The 18,634-nt window shown below is 36.6% G+C and overlaps 1 protein-coding gene across 3 annotated transcripts in view; it reads left to right on the forward strand.

Annotated features, from left to right (window-relative positions):
* DMXL2 (Dmx like 2) overlaps positions 1 to 15,492 on the forward strand; it is a 151,434-nt gene extending 135,942 nt beyond the window's left edge. For all 3 annotated transcript variants that reach the window (XM_042942020.1, XM_042942021.1, XM_042942023.1), the window contains 15 exons: positions 60 to 190; positions 725 to 810; positions 1,212 to 1,413; positions 2,247 to 2,364; positions 5,559 to 5,621; positions 6,423 to 6,509; positions 6,592 to 6,713; positions 7,844 to 7,982; positions 8,644 to 8,704; positions 8,838 to 8,965; positions 9,471 to 9,548; positions 11,192 to 11,283; positions 11,938 to 11,990; positions 13,187 to 13,404; positions 14,077 to 15,492. In XM_042942020.1, coding sequence (XP_042797954.1) covers positions 60 to 190; positions 725 to 810; positions 1,212 to 1,413; positions 2,247 to 2,364; positions 5,559 to 5,621; positions 6,423 to 6,509; positions 6,592 to 6,713; positions 7,844 to 7,982; positions 8,644 to 8,704; positions 8,838 to 8,965; positions 9,471 to 9,548; positions 11,192 to 11,283; positions 11,938 to 11,990; positions 13,187 to 13,404; positions 14,077 to 14,286 — 1,788 coding nt within the window. In that variant the 3' untranslated portion in view covers positions 14,287 to 15,492. The remainder of the gene's footprint in view (positions 1 to 59; positions 191 to 724; positions 811 to 1,211; positions 1,414 to 2,246; positions 2,365 to 5,558; positions 5,622 to 6,422; positions 6,510 to 6,591; positions 6,714 to 7,843; positions 7,983 to 8,643; positions 8,705 to 8,837; positions 8,966 to 9,470; positions 9,549 to 11,191; positions 11,284 to 11,937; positions 11,991 to 13,186; positions 13,405 to 14,076) is intronic.
* The last annotated feature ends 3,142 nt before the right edge of the window (positions 15,493 to 18,634 follow it).

Below are 18,634 nucleotides of genomic sequence, written 5' to 3' on the forward strand. Positions count from 1 at the left end.
AGTTAGGACAAAAACAACCTGATTATATATTTAAAAAATAACTTTATCTTTTATTGCAGCCATTTCTCCCTTTGTCTGATAGTGGTGTTATATATGATTCTGATGAAAGCATTCATAGTGATGAAGAAGAAGATGATGCTTTTTTTTCAGATACACAAATACAGGAGCACCAAGATCCAAATTCCTATAGGTAACTTTCCTCTCTCTCTCTCTCTCTCTCTCTTTGGTAAAAAAAAAATCCTGACGTTAGGAATTTTAAGTAATACTATCATGAATTTATTATACAAGAGCTGACTTACATTTTCAGGTTAGTAATTCTGTATCTTTGAGGTTAAATTTCTAGAGAGTAGAGTATTTCTTTCACATATAGTGTCTAAGAATAGCTTACATGTAGAGTGGAAACACAAACATTTTCAGTTAGAAAAAATATGTAATTTATTGATGTGACATTAGAACTTGGTATATGTTCATTGATATGCTATTAGATTGCGTGTGACTATAAATCTTTTTCCATTAGGTGGTTTTCAGATATTATAAGTGTATTCTATTGTACATTGTTAACATATTTTTTATTATCAGGGATGACAAAGGTTTAAGTTGTTAGAAAAGAACAACTTTTTTTCTGGATTGGAGATTGGGCTAAACAGTTGACAGGAATCATTACTATGCTTCTCTCATGTTATTTTCAGTGAAGGAGAACTTTTTGTTTGTTTCCCTTGAACAGCTGGGCTCTTCTGCATTTGACAATGGTTAAGCTAGTACTTCACAACGTCAAGAATTTCTTTCCCATTGCTGGATTGGAATTCTCTGGTAGGTAATTAATGTTCTTAAATATATTAGCATCAAGTTTCTCTTCATAGAAATCTACATAAAAGAGTGTTTGGTACTAAAAATTGGAGATTTGATGAGATCTTGTGTACTTTAGGCTCCAGTCTATGGTTTTAATTCATAGCAAGAACCACTGTTTACCCAGAGGGTTGAAAGAAAAAGCAGGAAATCAGACTGGAGAAGCTAGACATTTTCTTGCTCAATTTAGAGAGCTGGACTTCTGTTTTGCTAAAGCACTAAGAATCCAAATAGTATTAGATCAACATTTTCAGGTTTATTTGTATTTTCAGAGGTTTTGGCTCCAAAAATTTCAGATTTTTTAAATATGTGGATGATGATCAACATTTTTATGAAAACAAGTTGGCATTTCTGTCCTCTTTTAGAATTGCCTGTAACATCACCATTAGGTATTGCTGTCATTAAAAACTTGGAGAACTGGGAACAGATATTGCAAGAGAAAATGGATCAGTTTGAAGGTCCACCACCTAACTATATCAACACTTACCCAACTGACCTTTCAGTAGGAGCCGGACCAGCTATTCTTCGAAATAAAGCAATGCTAGAACCTGAAAATACTCCATTCAAGTAAGGATGCTTATAATGCCCATGAAAACGTAGCCTGGTTTAACTTTTCTGGAAGGTAGTTTGGCAAAATATGCTTATTTTATGTTTTTGTAAAAACATTCATAACTTTGAACCTACAGTTCTATTTCCAGCAGTATATGTGAAGGAAAACATTAGAATAATCTGGATAGAAAACATTTTTCCCAGGATGACCAATAATTGAATAGATGTATTACTTTTGTAATCAAGAAAAAGCATTTATTATATTTTTGCCATTTTAAGAATTCATACAGAAATATTTTGGGATAATAATCTACATATACAAACAAGGTGCTACTTACATTTTGGCAATAATTTAATAGTAAATATATTAAGGTTTTTTATTGATGTTTTGGTCTTCTACCTGCCCTCCTGTCTGTCCTTTGGATAAGCAGCAAACTTTTTGTGAGGCACCTGTCCTGTGATTAAGAGTATCACTGATAAACTTGAAAAAACAGGCTTTTTAGCTTTGGGGGGGTTGTTAAAAATGAACTCTGTGACTTTATATTCATTGGTGATGTTATGTAACCAACAGAACCAACCTACAATATAATTTAAAAAGAGAATAATAGCTTCTTTTGACTCTCAGCTCAACCTGTTCATTCAGAGAACCATGTAATTAGAGAATTAATTGCTAGATAAAGGAGTATTTTTAGAAGAACTAAAAATTAAAAGAAAAAAAATTATAAAACTTTGCTGAACTTAATGATGTATCTTCTTTGCAATAGATAATGGAGGTTTTTTTTTAAAGTTTCTGCAGATATGAAGCACATTTTCTACAGAGCTAAATAAGATGTATTCCTTTTTTTTAATAGGTCCCGGGATTCTTCTGCACTTCCAGTCAAAAGACTCTGGCATTTCCTTGTGAAACAAGAAGTCCTTCAAGAGACATTTATTAGATATATCTTCACTAAGAAAAGAAAACAGAGTGAGGTATTTTGGGGAAAAAAACCACTTTGTTTTGTAATTTTTGTTTAGTTTTAACTTTTTTAATGATGTACTTTTTGGTTGCAACCTAATTATCTTTCATACATTATGGGTAATAGTTTACCTGACTACAGTGAATTTCTTCTATAAGATAAAATCTTAGACTTTTCATTTTATAACAATGAGACAACATAGGTCCCTTGGTAAATCACGCATAACCAAGTGAAAGTTGGTACTTCTTTGCAAGGCTTTCCGTTGGGCTTTTACAAATAATAAATATTGTGATGGATTATTTGGGTGATTTAATATATAAATGAGTGTACTCTCTGTTATGATTCTTTGAATATCATTTAACAGGAAATCTAACATAGCCCTTTAAAAGTATTTTGTTTATTTAGCATTTAGAAATGAACAGGATAAACTTTGGAAACAAATTCAAGATAATTTTTGTGAAAGAGTATAAACTACAGAAATATGAATATGTGATGAAGGAAGTTTGCTTTTACAAAGTGATGCAAAAGTTTGGCACTGCACAGTGATTTTTAAGCTGATTGTGAATTAGTTATTTAATGTCATACAGGGTTCAAGAAGAATCAGGAATTTGGGAGACTGGTACTTTAGAACTTAAAAATATCTCTTATAAAAGAGGAGGGTACAGATCTGTTACATGAGCATATCAGTCCTTGTGGCTACTTCATGAGATAATGGGCAGCGTAGAGAGTGTACAGAGTAGAGTGTCAGATTAGATTAAAGATTTGGCAAACAAAATCTATGAGAAAAAAACAATGAATTATATTTCACTTAGAAAATTGAAAACTGAGAGGGACAGTTCATATGGCTCTGTTTTCCAAGGTAAAATAGAGAACCACATCTCCATTTGTTAGGGTTTGTTAGGGAAATCACAGATTTCATTCTCTTTCATTTAGTTGACTGTTGACAGTATTTCCTGTAGTGATGCTTCATCCAAATTTCATAAACTAAGAAATAGATTTAACATAAAAGATACCTGCTCAATTAGGACTCTGTTATTCACAGAAAGCCAGTATATTAAGGGATCAGTTTTTTGAATGTTTAGTTCTTCTAATTATTGAATGTAATGATTCCTTGAAAATGGAATATGTTTAATTATTCAGAAGGTTTGTAGCATGGTTTGGTTGGATTGTCAGAGCCTCAAGAGTTGTGGGAAGTGAGGTGTCTAGGTTGCTTGAACCCTTAGTCTTGTCTTCAGGATCTACTCTCTTAGGTTTCCTTCTTCTGTAACTAAGCCTCTCCCTCCTTCTGCCCCTTAGTCTCTCCTTTATATCCCTCAGTCTCTGTGTGGTTGGTATCAGCAGCCCCATATACTGTGTGTTCTCTTCAGATTTTCTACAAGCAGAGGGTCTCCATGAACAGCGAGGTGAAATTTCTTAAAATCCTCTGTAAGCATTGGTTGGCTCCAAGGATGGGAAGTACATGGTAGGAGTTTGGTTGGGAGGAAGAATTTTTATCATGTACCCTCTTGTACCTTTTGGATTTCAAATTATTGAGTGGAATTACTATCTTGTTCAGTGCTGTCCAATAGAACTTTCTGTGATAATGGAAATCTATATCTTTTGTATACAATAGTTATTAGGCACATACAGTTACTGAACACTTGAAATGTACCTAGTACGGGCGCCTGGGTGGCTCAGTTGGTTAGGCATCCAACTCTTGATTTTGGCTCAGGTCATGATCTCACAGTTTGTGCGTTCGAGCCCTGTGTTGGGGTCTACACTGACAGCATAGAGCCTTCTTGGGATTCTCTCTCTCTCTCCCTCTCTGTCTTGCTCTCCTCTCCGTGTGTGCTCTCTCTCTCTTTCTCTCTCAAAAGAGGTAAATACACTTAAAAAAAAAAAGTAGCTAGTGTGACTTAATTTTGTTTAAATGGTCACATATGGTTAATGGCTACTGTTTTGAATAGCACAGATGTACTGAAAATTTGTTTTCAGTAAGGAAAAAATTGAAAAAAAGTGTTAAAGCTGTTAAGACAAAATAAAAACTGGTCACTAAGCTCAGAAATATGGAACATTTGTCAAAATTATCCATTCAGTAAGAGTAGATTATCTTTTTAAATTATTAAGTAGGATTGTAGTACTCATAAATTTGGTAAATTCAGTGAATTGATTAATTAGTCAAATTGAAAACATCCTAAAAATTCTAAAATGTTGGCTCATTTTAAAAAATTACTTAGAAAATTCTCCTGAGAAATGCTGAAATTTTAGGTATATTCATAAGAAGATATTTTTACTCATTGAATATGTTAAAGAAGAATATTCCACAAGACAGTTTTTGTGAAATCAGTAAATGTTGCAAAGTCCGCTATTTATGATTAAAGGCAAACAGGTTGTTCAGCAGTTTGGCTTTTGTTGAGTGGGCCTTGCACACAGTTACCTTTCTGTCATTGTTCCTCTGTAGCATCCCTAGGCAGTCGCTGAAGGCGTGCACAGAGAATTTGGCCCTTTTGGTTGAAAGTGAAGCAATCACTTCAAGAGATATTAGGAGGGGTGTATTGCTATGATCAAACCTTCAGAGGTTTCCAAAGAAGAGCAGAACTATTATTCTGACTGTAGCCATCCTTGATGACCCTGTCATCAACCAGGAGTAAGCTCTTTGTGTGATTTCTTTCCTGTGCGCCATTTTATCAAACATCTATTTACTTGTAAGGAGAAAATATCATTTATAGTGAACAGTTGATGTGAATTTCAGTCCCTAACTACCCCTTCATGGATATATTTCTTATGAGTAAGAGTGAAATAATTATCAGTACTTTGAATCTGTGTTCAGAAATAGTGTTAATTTGTATTTGAAATAAACCTCTGTAGACTAGGAATCTGTGCAGTGCATTTTCTCATACAAGCAGGTTTTATTTTTTAGACACTGCAGTTTAAATTAGAGCTTTAAGTTATATAACTGGCATACAAATAACTAATTTTTATTTTGAGACAGCTTTTATGTATGTAATAGGCACATTAATTTTGCCTGTTTTGCTTTGTATTGTGTTCATCTGATGACATCACATTTTACTTAGTTTTTCTTTCTTGATTCTGTGCTTTTAAAAGGGAAGTTTACAAATTACCATCTTTAAATTATGGAGTGACCATTTCAGTTTGAAATTTTTCATTCTCTTTATAATTTCATTTCATGCACGTGTTTTGTGTTTGTGACGGTGTGGTGTTACTTAGTCTGTAGAAGAACGTGTGGAACAGGTCAGACAAAACTGCGTAGCAGAGGATTGCCACAGCAAGGTAGTGTTCCACGCTCTTGTATTTTTAGCTCATTCTTAAAGTTCGAGGAGCTAACCTTCATCTCTAATACTAACCCGTTGGCTAGCCAGCTAATCGAAATACTCATTGCTCCCATACACCTCAGTGGTGTAGGTTAGGAAACACTCCACCATGTCTGACTTGCTCTTCCTAAACATTGGTTCTTCTCTTTCCTTCTTCCTGTTCCATCTTCACTTCTGTCCCCTTTTCCAGCCTGTTCTTAAACACGTGGTTATCTTATCTTTCCTCCTTGATCCTGCATCTTCTTTCCTTCTGTCACCTTTGACCCTAAGCCAGTGCACCTTCCTCTCATCAGTCTCCTTCATCCCTTTCTAACTGTTCTTCCCAACTTTTCCTTCTTCCTGTCTTATTACTCTCTTTTAAAATGTTTAATTTCTTACATGACTTGTCTTACTGTCTTTTTCTTCCACCCTGTGCCTCTTACTGCATACACATTTTTACTGCAGTGTCCGCACGCTTTTGGAAGAGATGCACGCGGCACGTTGCTGTTACAAATACTAATAAAAACTTACTAGTTACCTTTCATGACAGTTAGTCAGTATCCTGTCATCATAATGGAAATCTTTATAGTCAGGATGATTATAGGGCATCAGAATTTAAGCTAATTCCAAAGTTAATTCTCAACATACTAAAATTACTGGTACCTTTTTTCTTGCTTCTGCTGCTGCTACACTTTCTTCTTATTCTTCTTTTAATTCTGTGGAATGTGTGTGTGTCTCTCATGGAGCTACACAACAACTAACTGCCGGTAATGTTTTGTAGGTTGAAGCTGATCTGGGCTATCCAGGTGGAAAGGCGAAAATCATTCATAAGGAGTCAGATATGATCATGGCATTTTCCATTAATAAGGTAAAAGCTTTAGTCATTGTAAAGATTGTGCCATTATTTTAGTGAAGTCGCTTCAATTATTGACTCTGCCTTTGCTTTATAGGCAAACTGTAACGAAATTGTCTTGGCTTCAACACACGATGTACAAGAACTTGATGTTACTTCTCTGCTGGCCTGTCAGTCGTATATATGGATTGGAGAAGAATATGACAGAGAATCCAAAAGGTTAGTCTGCCTTGTGTAGTCCATTTTAAATGTAGTATTCTTAAAAAAGAACCCATTAAATGGTTATGCAGATTTGAATTATCTTGAAAAGTATATATATCTCTTTATTTGGGTAGGAAACCAATATAATTGGTTTAGGTGCCAATGAAAGGCTCTTCTTAAATCAGTGAACAAATTACTCATACTTCTGCCATTCCGCACGGAACTATTCATAGTGTTTGACTCAGAATAATCCCCAACACCAAAGCCTAATGCCAATAACTACAACATTGACATTTAACCCTAACAAAGAAATGTCAGGAATTACACAGTATTCAGCGAATTCAGTTGGTTTGGATAATTAAAACAAAAAGCAGAATATACCAATATGTTAATAAGACTGATTGATAGGTCACATTTAGTGGTAAATTTCATCATTCCTTCTTGATTATCACCTTACAGGCATACCTTTTTTACAGATGAAGATGTAGACAAGTTCATTTTTCAGTAACGCTGTGGATACTGCACCAAGAGTGTTTTGCAACACTTTCCTATTTTGGGGTTTCTCCTCCACATTTGCCCTCCCTCTTGCTTTTCTCCACACTCTTGGACATTTTATGTGCTTGGGAATGGTGCCATCATCACCTCTCTCCTTGTTCTGTAGGGTTTTCTGTTTTCTTAGGATATAATATTACTAGGTCTCAGTATCATACTGTCAGAGTTGATGTAACCATGTAATATGGTATAGTCCATCGTAAAAATTACTGTAACATTTTTATGTGATGATTATCAGTACTTGAAGAAACGTTTAAACTCAGATTTCTTTAAAATGTATGAGTTTGATACATGGGATATCTATATTTGAAGAGACCTTATAATCTTTTTCTATACATGATAAAAAGAATATTTGTGTTAAGTTCTTCAAAGCAAACATTTGTTCCATCTTGTGTGCAGTAAAATATTTTGTCTCAAGGGGAAAAGTTAACAGATACTAAAATTGCCTCTGATTAGGAATTATATCTAAGTTTTCCTTATGGATATTTATTCATTTTTTTAAAAGTAAAGACTGTCCTGTGGATACATAAGAAGCTGTGTAATTGGAATGTGTGTTAAGAGAACACTTCGTAGTAACACACACATGTTGTTCACAGTTCAGATGATATTGATTACCGTGGTTCCACTACAACTCTTTACCAGCCCAGTGCCACGTCCTATTCAGCAAGTCAGGTGCACCCACCTTCCTCTCTGCCATGGCTGGGCAGTGGGCAGACGAGCACGGGAGCTAGTGTGGTATGTTACTTACGATTCAGTGTGGTTTCTGGGTGTGGACTCACTCCAGAATAAGTGAAAGTCACTCTGACTCAGGAATGATCCTCAAGATGAGGGCAATGACTAGTTAGCACCCCATAACTAATAATGTTAGTTAGCTAACATACTGTGACTTTCTGTCAGGAGCATGCTGTTCCTCACAACAACCCTAGGTGGTAGGTGACAGTATTATCTCCCATTGTATAGATGGGCAAACTGAGAGGTGCAAAGTGGTAAAGCAGAGACAAAGAGGAGTTGTGTCTACTCTATTTGAAAAATGCATCTATAACATTGTTGTTAGTCATTGTGGTTGAAGGGATCCCATTCTCATGTTCTATTCTGACGAGTCTGGAGAGACTCCTGATTGTCCTCAGGGAGAGCACTTGGAGGAGAGTTCCCTTTATTCTAGATGAAGCTGCTTGGTACCCACATGGTCCATATGGGCCAGGGCTGTGCCAGTACGTGACTGCTGCTGCAGCCTTCAGACAGGTATCATGTGTTCAGTGGTTCAGAACACCCACAACAGGGAATATGTTAGTAATATTCCAGTTGTAAGAGAATAAAGGCTATGAGAATTAGAGTTGGCCTTCCCCTCTCTTCTGCAATGCACTAAATGAATTTGGTTTTTTATCTTCTTTTAAAGCTTATGAAAAGGAATCTCCATAACGTTAAGAGAATGACGTCCCACCCAGTCCATCAGTACTGTAAGTATTTTATTTATGATCCAAAGGATTATAAATGGCCTCTGTCATTTTGAAGTTCATTTATAGAATGGAAAATATTGGAACTCTTTAGCTTTTTCATTTTTTATTTTCTGCCTTTCCTTTTGTGTTTTAGATCTTACAGGTGCTCAGGATGGCAGTGTACGAATGTTTGAATGGACACGACCTCAGCAACTTGTCTGTTTCCGCCAAGCTGGCAATGCAAGAGTTACCAGATTATATTTTAATTCACAAGGCAACAAGGTTGGTTTGGGGGTGGGGTGGGGGTTACTGCTCACTTCATCTGAAAAAGATATTTATGAGGAGATGTTTAGTAAAACTACATCTAAAAACCAATTCAGTGACCCTGGATTTAAGCTAGGCAGATGGTTTATTGGTGTCTGTTTATATGCCCCCTTGGCTCCCAGTAAAGCACAGATCTTCAGTTTTTTTTATGGATCAATCATCTACCTAAAGATATGAAATACTCTGTGAAGGTAAAGAACTCTATTTCTGTTGAGTGTGTTGGTGGTACCTAGTAAAAGCACCTGAAATCTTCCTGTTTCTTACTAAAGGAAAACAAAAAAATAGGTATGGAAGAGCACTTGAAAGGTTTCAGGGTATTTTTAGTGCTTAGCTTTCCTGGGACCTACACTATAGAAATAGGGCAGGCAGAATGTTAAGTGAGATTTCAGTGACTCTCAATCAATGATTTTGCCTTCGATATGGTTATAAGAAGCTGTGTTTAATATTTGTGCCATTCTTACAGTGTGGTGTTGCAGATGGAGAGGGCTTTCTGAGTATCTGGCAAGTAAACCAAACTGCATCAAATCCTAAACCTTACATGGTAAGTATCACTCAGCATTCCCAGAGCACGTCCAGAAGCTGCTTATTTATCAAGTGTCTGTTTAAGACACTAAATCTCATTGGAGATTCACTCATTGGATCTGTTGAAAAAGGGACACCTCTGCCCAGCAGCACAGCACCCATTATTTGCCCTAGTTTTAGACCGAAATGACTAAAAAGCAAAAAAGCTTCCTTTTCAGAACTTGAAGGATGACCACTGTATTTGAAAATGTTGAGAGGCTTCCCTAGAAGTGTTTCTACTTTTTTGAAAACTCTTAACTTCTTGATAGATTTTTAAAAAAAAATTTTAAGTGTTTATTTTTGAGAGAGAGAGAGAGAGAGCGAGCACAAGTGGAAAAGCGGCAGAGAGCGGGAGATGCAGGATCCAGGCTCTGGGCTGTCAGCACAGAGCCCAACGCAGGGCTCGAACCCACGAACCGTGAGATCATGACCTGAGCCAAAGTTGGACACCCCACCGACTGAGCCACCCAGGCACCCCCTTTCTTGATATATTTTTAATATAGTACCTAAAGTGAATCACTACCCAATTCTGACAGGTTTTATGTATTCTAGTTTGCTGCAGAATTTTTCTTACTACATTATAAATTAACCAATCCCAATGGGCCACTTCACTCATTAATCCAAATCATATTAAAACATTTGATGATGTAGATAAGCCTGTCTTCACTTGGTGGGGGCTCAGTTGGGGTAGGAAGGCTGGAGGGTAATGCTATCCTGCACAGAACTTCTTCTGCACAACTTCATATATGTGAATTTTCTTTTCTAGACTATATATGTGTATTCTTAATTATGTATATGAGACAAGATATTTCTCTTAAATTAGTGCCCTGTAGACTGTCATAAAGTTCTTACAGAAACGAAAGTGTTCTTGAATCTGTCCTCTTACCTTCACTCACATCTAGATCATGATCATTCCAAACAGAAGAATGTTTTTTAAAATACCTGGACACCCTCCTGAGTCTTCACCTCCAGATTTCTATTCATTCACCTGATCCAACAAGAAAAGTCATGCCTTGGCTCAGTAAATGGTTTCCCACATACTGGAACATCCTTAAGAGTGGTTTTGGGCAGCCTTAAGGCTATAGATTATTTGCAGGACATTTGACCTTGTTTTTATTACTGCTAAAATCTTCACAGGGAAGGGAAGATGAGGGCAGGGAGCACAGAGGTGGTAAGGAAGATGGATGCTTGCATTTAAGTTATGAAGTTAATTTGACTTGAGTTCCTCACAGTGTAGTGTAAGACTAGATGGGCAGGTGGGAGTGTCCCTCTTTGGGCTATTGTTGTTTATTATGATTTATATTATGTAAAGTTTATTAAATGTATTTGAGATCATTAGCAAAAATTGTTAAATGGCTTGGTTAAGTTCATCCTATTACTTTGTTAGATAATCTATAAAAACAACCTTTACTTGCATATTATTACCAACTCTTCCAGTTTTAAAGTATCACTGGGTATTAGTTAAGAATACGCCAATAATAGCTAATCTGCTTATCACTTTATTCTAGATTTTTAAAACCTGTTCTTTGCGCATGCATATACTGGTAGCAGAACTATGTGTTTGTGCTGTACCAGATTTTACTGGATTTTTAGGTAACATCATTTGCACTTTATTTTTCATAGAATTGGCAGTGCCACAGTAAAGCCACAAGCGACTTTGCATTTATTACCTCTTCAAGTCTAGTTGCCACATCTGGACAGTCCAATGATAACAGGTAGGTTGACAGAAGCATAAATAATCACATTTTTAAGCAGAAAGGTATTCTTGCTGCCAAGTATGGATTTTTTTACTTAGGAGTTTTTGCACCTCTGGATAAAAAAACTTGGTTACATAATTCTTAGTAGTTTTCCTTACCAAAAAGAGAAAAACAATGTAGGTTATCAACAAGTATATGTAATTATGTTAAAGTTTTGTGTTTTTTTTTTGCGCTATTAATTGTCAGCTTCTTGAGACACTGTAGCCACCATACTCTGTACTTTTTTTCACCTGACATCATGTTCATTGGTGATACTTCCATGAGTAAACACCTCATTTCCCTGTGGTGGTTACCCCTGGGGGTACAGCAGCATCCCCTCTCCTCAGGAAATCATGTCTCCATTTCCCTGGAGTGGTAATGGAAAAGAGATGGGCTTGAGGGATGAGATGGCAGAGACAGGTGGGGCCTTGTGAGACACAACTGTGTGGTTTGAACAGGATAAACTCTTACAAGAGCTACATCCCCAGCTTTTATCCTGATCCTACTTGAGAATCATTGCTTTATAAATCCGAGTGAACAAAAAAGATAGTAAGATACAATACGTAAAAATATTTGACTTGAAGACAATAACAAAAAACACCTCAAAAATTATTATTGTTTTCTCTCTATAAGAAATGTATGCCTCTGGGACACATTGGTATCACCTGGAAACAGCCTCATTCATGGTAAGTGAGTTAAGATCTATGATTTTTAATACCCTACGAAGGAATGCTTTCCTGGTTTTATTCTAGCCAGTGAGTGTTTATTCAAGGATGTAAATGAGTGGCTTTCTTGCTGAGGTAAAGATCCAACTAGCATAGAATAGCGTTCGTTTTTTTTACATTTCAAAATATGAAGGTTGGTTCTGCTAACGAGGCTTTTTAAGAATTAGTTGCAAAGTATTTGAGCTCAATAGAAAGGAGATATGCTAAAGAATTACCTAATAATAAAGAACAAGAAATATGAACAGTGCTATTTAAATATTCCTTTGGGGTGCCTGGGTGGTTCAGTCAATTAAGCATCCAACTCTTGATTTCAGCTCAGGTCATGACCTCAGGGTCATAAGATGGAGCCCTGCATTGGGCTTCATGCTGAGTGTGGAGCCTGCTTGGGACTCTGTCTCTCCCTCTTTCTCTCTGCCCTTTCCTCACTCTCTTTCAAGATAAATAAGCATTTAAAAAGTTTTTTTAATACTATTTCTTTTAAGGCAGTTTTTCCAATTGGAAAAGATAGAAGGCTCCATGCTCCAATACATTTGGGTTAAACAAAGCTAGATGGATTCTTTTACAGAAAGATTTCTCAGTCTTGTATTCTACATACTGATACACATTCTGAAAGTATAGTTATTTCTCAGTTTTGATTGCAATTTTTTTCTGTGAATAATTAATAGCTCTTAAAGATTTCCCCCATATTGGTAGAAAGCTTTAGTTATATTAAAATGCAGAGAATGCTGGGAAAGGTAACCCTTTCCCTATAGCTGGTCATTTTCACACTGCTGTAGTTGAGTCTGTTACTTACCATACAAGCTGTATGGGCAGGAACTAGGATAGTGTAAATACTCATTGTGGTGGGGATTAATGTGGTGGCTGAGTGTGTCATTGGGAAGCTTGGTCTCTGCACTTTGGCTGCTATAGGCTTCTTACAAGGCAGCATAGCTTAGTGTGGGCTTAAGGTTTAAGCTTCCTGCAGGTGTTTTCATATTGAGATTATGGGTAAGGATGTTTTTTCTGTCATTGCTTGGAATCTTTTTTTTTAATACTTGGATCATGATTACACAAATTGAAATTAAAAATTGGTAATTTCTGTATTATTTAAATGTGCATTCAAACATTACCAGAATTGCAAGATTATTTGGGAAAGACTCGGTATTTTTCTTCTTCAGGTTTCACATGCCATGATCACGGTGCCACTGTACTTCAGTACGCGCCCAAACAGCAGCTCCTCATCTCCGGTGGTCGGAAAGGCTATGTCTGCATTTTTGACATCAGGCAAAGACAGCTACTTCACACGTTCCAGGCGCATGACTCTGCTATTAAGGCTCTGGCCCTGGCTCCCTGTGAGGAGTATTTCACTACAGGCTCAGCAGAAGGGAACATAAAGGTGAGTCAGTATAAAAAGTTGGAACATGCTAAGTGTTATCTGTATCTGCTGTGAAGACTGGGGAAAAAATGACCCCACTGCACTCTTTGAAATGTGGGCGTAAAGTAAGGCTTTGTGAGATAGTGAAGGCCTCTTGACACCCTTCCTTCCTTAGTACTATGTGGTTCTTTCTAGCTTAAGAAGCTTTAGAAAACTCTGTTTTGAATTAAGTAAGAGTTGTTAGTACATAGAATTTTTTGTAACATTATTTTGGCTCCTCAGGACCTCCTGTCTCCCCTCTTCTGCCTCCTAGTACCTTACTCTGTTGTGTTTAGTTGGGGTGAGGTTTCTGGAAAAGGGAGATGGTAAGGTTCTACTTATAATGCCTCAGGGCTTCCCTTGATATTAGCAATGTATCTAATTTGCTTAAATATTTAATTGAATTAGAGATGGAGGTATGTGTGGTTAATATGAAACTATAAGAGAATGTGAAGAAGAGACAGTGAAATGTAAGAATAGTAAATGAATAACGTGAATGGCATCAATCAGGTAAGCCTTTAGGAAGGTGGGGTGGGGGGTGGGTACTGGGAAGTTGGGCCAGTTCAGGGCAACAGAAATGAAGGCCATGTTTCTGCTTTTGGTCTCTGTTTTTTAAAGACTTACACTTTGTGTTTTCACTTTCTTCTCAACTAGGTTTGGAGATTGACAGGCCATGGCCTGATTCATTCATTCAAAAATGAGCATGCGAAGCAGTCCATATTCAGAAACCTTGGGGCTGGGGTCATGCAGATTGACATCATCCCTGGCAACCGGATCTTCTCCTGTGGGGCAGATGGCACACTCAAAACGAGGGTTTTGCCCAATGCTTTTAACATCCCTAACAGAATTCTTGACATTCTATAGACTTAAAGATTGGGGCTTTATTTTTATAAACACTTCAGTTAAAAAATACTCTAGTAATTAATAGGCATTTCTGCTTTCCAAGCAGCTGTTAACACCTTGAAAACAATACAGAGAATCTCTGTAGAATTGGGAACTGATCAAGCTGAGTGTTGCCCATACAGGTTGGTAGAATGACTGTGCATGTACCTTGTCATCATGCTGACATACTTAAAAACAAAAACAAAACCTAGTGTTGTACGAGGGGTAGCTATTCTTTACAGCATTTAGCAAACCTGATTCAGAAAACATCTGAGGTTAGAAGTTAGCATATTAGTAATTTATAACAACAGGAAGGACCTTCATACCAAATTGAGGAAAGAAATGTTGCTGATTCAGGTTTTCCTTTCTTGTCTTCCCACTGATGGAAGCATGCCTGCAGCTCCTGCGTTGAATGAAGGATAGTCACAAGGTGTTAGAAAGTCTAGATCACCAGAAACACTTTCTGAGCTGTGGAGCAGTGTGCAGTGACTAGTTCTCTGCTGGAAGAGGTCATTTCCATTCTTTACTGCTGATTATTTTTCCTGTTAGTGTTTATACTGAGCTAGTACTGTAACTTGCAAATGAGTGCAAATTTAAATGCAATGTTTTCCTCACAATTTGCACACTCACATTTTTTGGACTGCTCGTTTTTCTATTTAAATATTTGCCTTCATGTTAGGAATGTAATACTTGTGACCATGACATATTTGTAGTTGACCTAACATACCAGTTTAGTACTTTTTCTTTCAGGGTTAAACCCCCACAACATTTAAGGCTATGTTGAAACTACACCAATAGAGCATTTCATATCATAATTTGAATGAATGTTAGGCTTTTTGTGGCCAGTTAATAGTTGATGAGATTGGTGATATTATTTATTACCACAGCCTATTGTATAAACTATGCAGAGTTAAATATTATTTGCTTATAAATTATTAGCCAGTGTCCTATTTTGATGTACCTCCTTGGTTATGACCAAAAAATGTTCTTGAGATACTGAAACCAATGTCTGTGTGTTTAAATGTTTACCAGCAAATTGTCTCATCATGTTAATGAGAATGTTAAATGCCTGTGTGGTAAATAGTAAAATTTAATGGCATAAAAGCACCTTTTTCTGAAGGCGATGTGATGTTCAGGCTGTGAAATACATATGTAAAAGAAAAATAAATGTTATTTGTTAGAGTTTTACCTTAGTTTGGTCTGGAATTCTTTAATATTTTTAACTACTTGAGATCATTTTAAATTTGATCAAATATTTCAATAGAGTTTGTAAGCTACTAGGCAGTTCATTTATGCACAGATATTTACTGAGTACTTTCTAGATCAGAAGCCATTCTAGGAAATGGGACACACCGATGAGCCAGACAGACGGCACTCAGCAATGGCATGTAGTGGGGTAAGAACTAACTTCACTGTACCTTCTCTCGTTTATTGAATTACATGCGGAGTTTGGTGAGGACACTGGTGAAGGAGCCAAGTCAGGAGCAGTGCTGTGTGGAGAAGGTGGACGTCTGAGTACACAGAAACGCAAATTGGGCAGAAACCGCACATCTATACATACGCTTCCCACAATTTAGTACCCAGTAACCTGAGCATGTTGCATCCCCTCCATTTTTGTCTGTTCTAACATAGGACCAGCTGATTCAGTCAGTCTGAACTGAGATTCAGACTTCTCAGTGGCTGCCACTATTTGCTGGAAAGACTAACCTTTCTCTACTGAATTGTCAAAGGTTAGTTGACTGCATTTTGTAGACCCACTTCTGGACTCTGTCCTACTGATCTATTTGTCTCTTCTTTTGCCAGTACCATACTGTCTTGATTAACTTTATAGTAAATCTTGAAGCATTTTCTGCACCTACTGATTTATCTGTGATTTTTCTTCTTTAGCCTATTGATAGGGTAGATTACATTAATTGATTTTTGAATATTGAACCGGTTTTACAAAACTAGAGTTAATCTCAGTCATGGTTTCTAATTCTTTATATGCGTTTCTGTATCCAGAAACGCATATAAAGAGAGTGAAGATAAACAAATGGAAAGCTAGTCTGTGCTCATGGATTGGAAGGACAAATATTATTAAAATCCTCATACTGCTCAAAGCAATCTACAGATTCAGTGCAATTCTTATCAAAATACCAACAGTATTTTTCATAGAACTAGAAGAAATAATTATAAAATTTGTTTGGAACCACACACACACACGCACACCCAAATAGCTAAAGAAGTCTTGAAAAAGAAGAGCAAAGCTGGAGGTATCATAATTCCAGATTTCAAGATACACCAGAGAGCTGTAGCAAACCAGTGTGGTACTGACACAAAAAAAAAAGATGCATAGACTGATGGAACAGAATAGAGAGCACAGAAATAAATCCATGAGTATTTGGTTAAGTAACCTATGACAAAGGCGATAACAATATGCAACACAAAGATAGATAGTCTCTTCAACAAATGTGTTGGGAAACAAAAGCAAAAATAAACTGGGACCTCATCAAAATAAAAAGCTGCTGTACAGCAAAGGAAATGATCAACAAAAAAAGGGAACCTACTGAATGAGAAGATATTTGCAAATGACATATCTAATAAAGGGTTTGTATCCAAATATACGAAGACCTTCTACAACTCAACACCCAAAAAACAAATAATTAAAAAATGGGCAGAGACAAGAACAGACATTTCTCCAGATATCTAGATGGCCAACAGACACATGAAAAGATGCTCAACATCACTAATTGTCAAGGAAATACAAATCAAAAGTGCAATGAGATATCACCTCACACCTATCAGAATGGATAAAATTGAAAACACAAGAAACAAATGTTGACAAGGATTTGGAAAAAAAGGAACCCTCATACACCATTGTTAGGAATGCAAACTGGTACAGCTTCTGTGGAAAACACAATGGATGTTCCATGAAAATTAAAAACAGAATGACCATAAGACCCAGTAATTCCACTCCTGGGTATTTACCCAAAGAATACAAAAATGCTAATTCAAAAGGGTATATGCACCCCTATGTTATTGTAGCATTATTTATAATAACCAAATTACAGAAAGCAACACAGGTGTCCATCAAGAGCTGAATGGGCAAAGAAGATTGGTACACACACACACTGGAATATTAGTCACAAAAAAAATGAAACCTTTCCATTTCCAATAACATGGATGAATCTAGAGGGTATTATGCTAAGTGAAATAAGTCACAGAAAGACAGTAAATACCCTAAGATTTTATTTGTATGTGGAATTTAACAAATGATCCAAACAAAGGAGGACAAGATCTTCTCCCACCTAGGTTCTTTAATATATAGAGTTGGCAGTTACCAGAGGGGAGGTGGGGGAGAGGATAGGTGAAATAGATGAAGGGGATTAAAAGTACACTTATCTTGAGCACTGAGTAATGTATACAATTTTGAATCACTATATTATATACCTGAAATATAACACTATGTTCATTATACTGGCATTAAAATTTTTAAAGAAAAAATTCAGCCAAATCAACTGCACAGAGGGAAGTTTTTCCAAAACCTTTTTCAGGAATAAAGTACTCGGTCACTTGGTGTTAATCTAGAGACATTATGACTTTAGATGGTTGATAATAAAAAATTACAGTATGTTAAAAAAAAAAAAAAAAAAAAACTTTACTGAGAGTACATTAAAGACTTGAAAGTGAGACCAGAAACCATAAAACTCGAAAACACAGGGGTTAAGGTTCTAGTCACTGGTTATGGCAATGGGTTTTGGTTGTGACACCAAAAGCAAGGGCAGCAAAGGCAAAACTAAACAAGTGGGACTCCATCAAATTGAAAAGCTTCTGTAAAGCTAAGGACATTTATCAACAAGATGAAAAGGCCAGATATACAAGGGGAGAAACTATTTGTAAAGCATGTATCTGATGAGGTGAATATCCACAATATATAAAGATAGCAACAAAAGTCTGATTAAATATGGGCAGAGGATCTCAACAGACATTTGCCAAAGAAGTCACATGGATGGCCAAGAGTTAAATGCTCAATATCACTCCTCATCAGCAAAATGCAAATCAAAACCACAATGACATATCCTCTCACAACTGCTACCTGGCTATCATCAAGAAGCCAAGACATTAGTGTTGGTGAGGATGTAGAGAAGGGTGAGCCCTTGGATGCCCTTGGTGGCAATGTAAATCGACACAGCCACTATGGAAGACAGAATGGAGATTCCTCAAAACATTAAAAATAGAACTACCATGTGATCCTGCAACTCTGCTTCTGAGTATCCAAAGAAAATAAAAACACTAACTTGAGAAGACACATGCACCCCCATGCTTACTGCAGCATACTTACAATAGGCAA

This window comes from Panthera leo, chromosome B3 (genome assembly GCF_018350215.1).
Source record: "Panthera leo isolate Ple1 chromosome B3, P.leo_Ple1_pat1.1, whole genome shotgun sequence".
In the NCBI taxonomy this organism is placed as follows: domain Eukaryota; kingdom Metazoa; phylum Chordata; class Mammalia; order Carnivora; family Felidae; genus Panthera; species Panthera leo.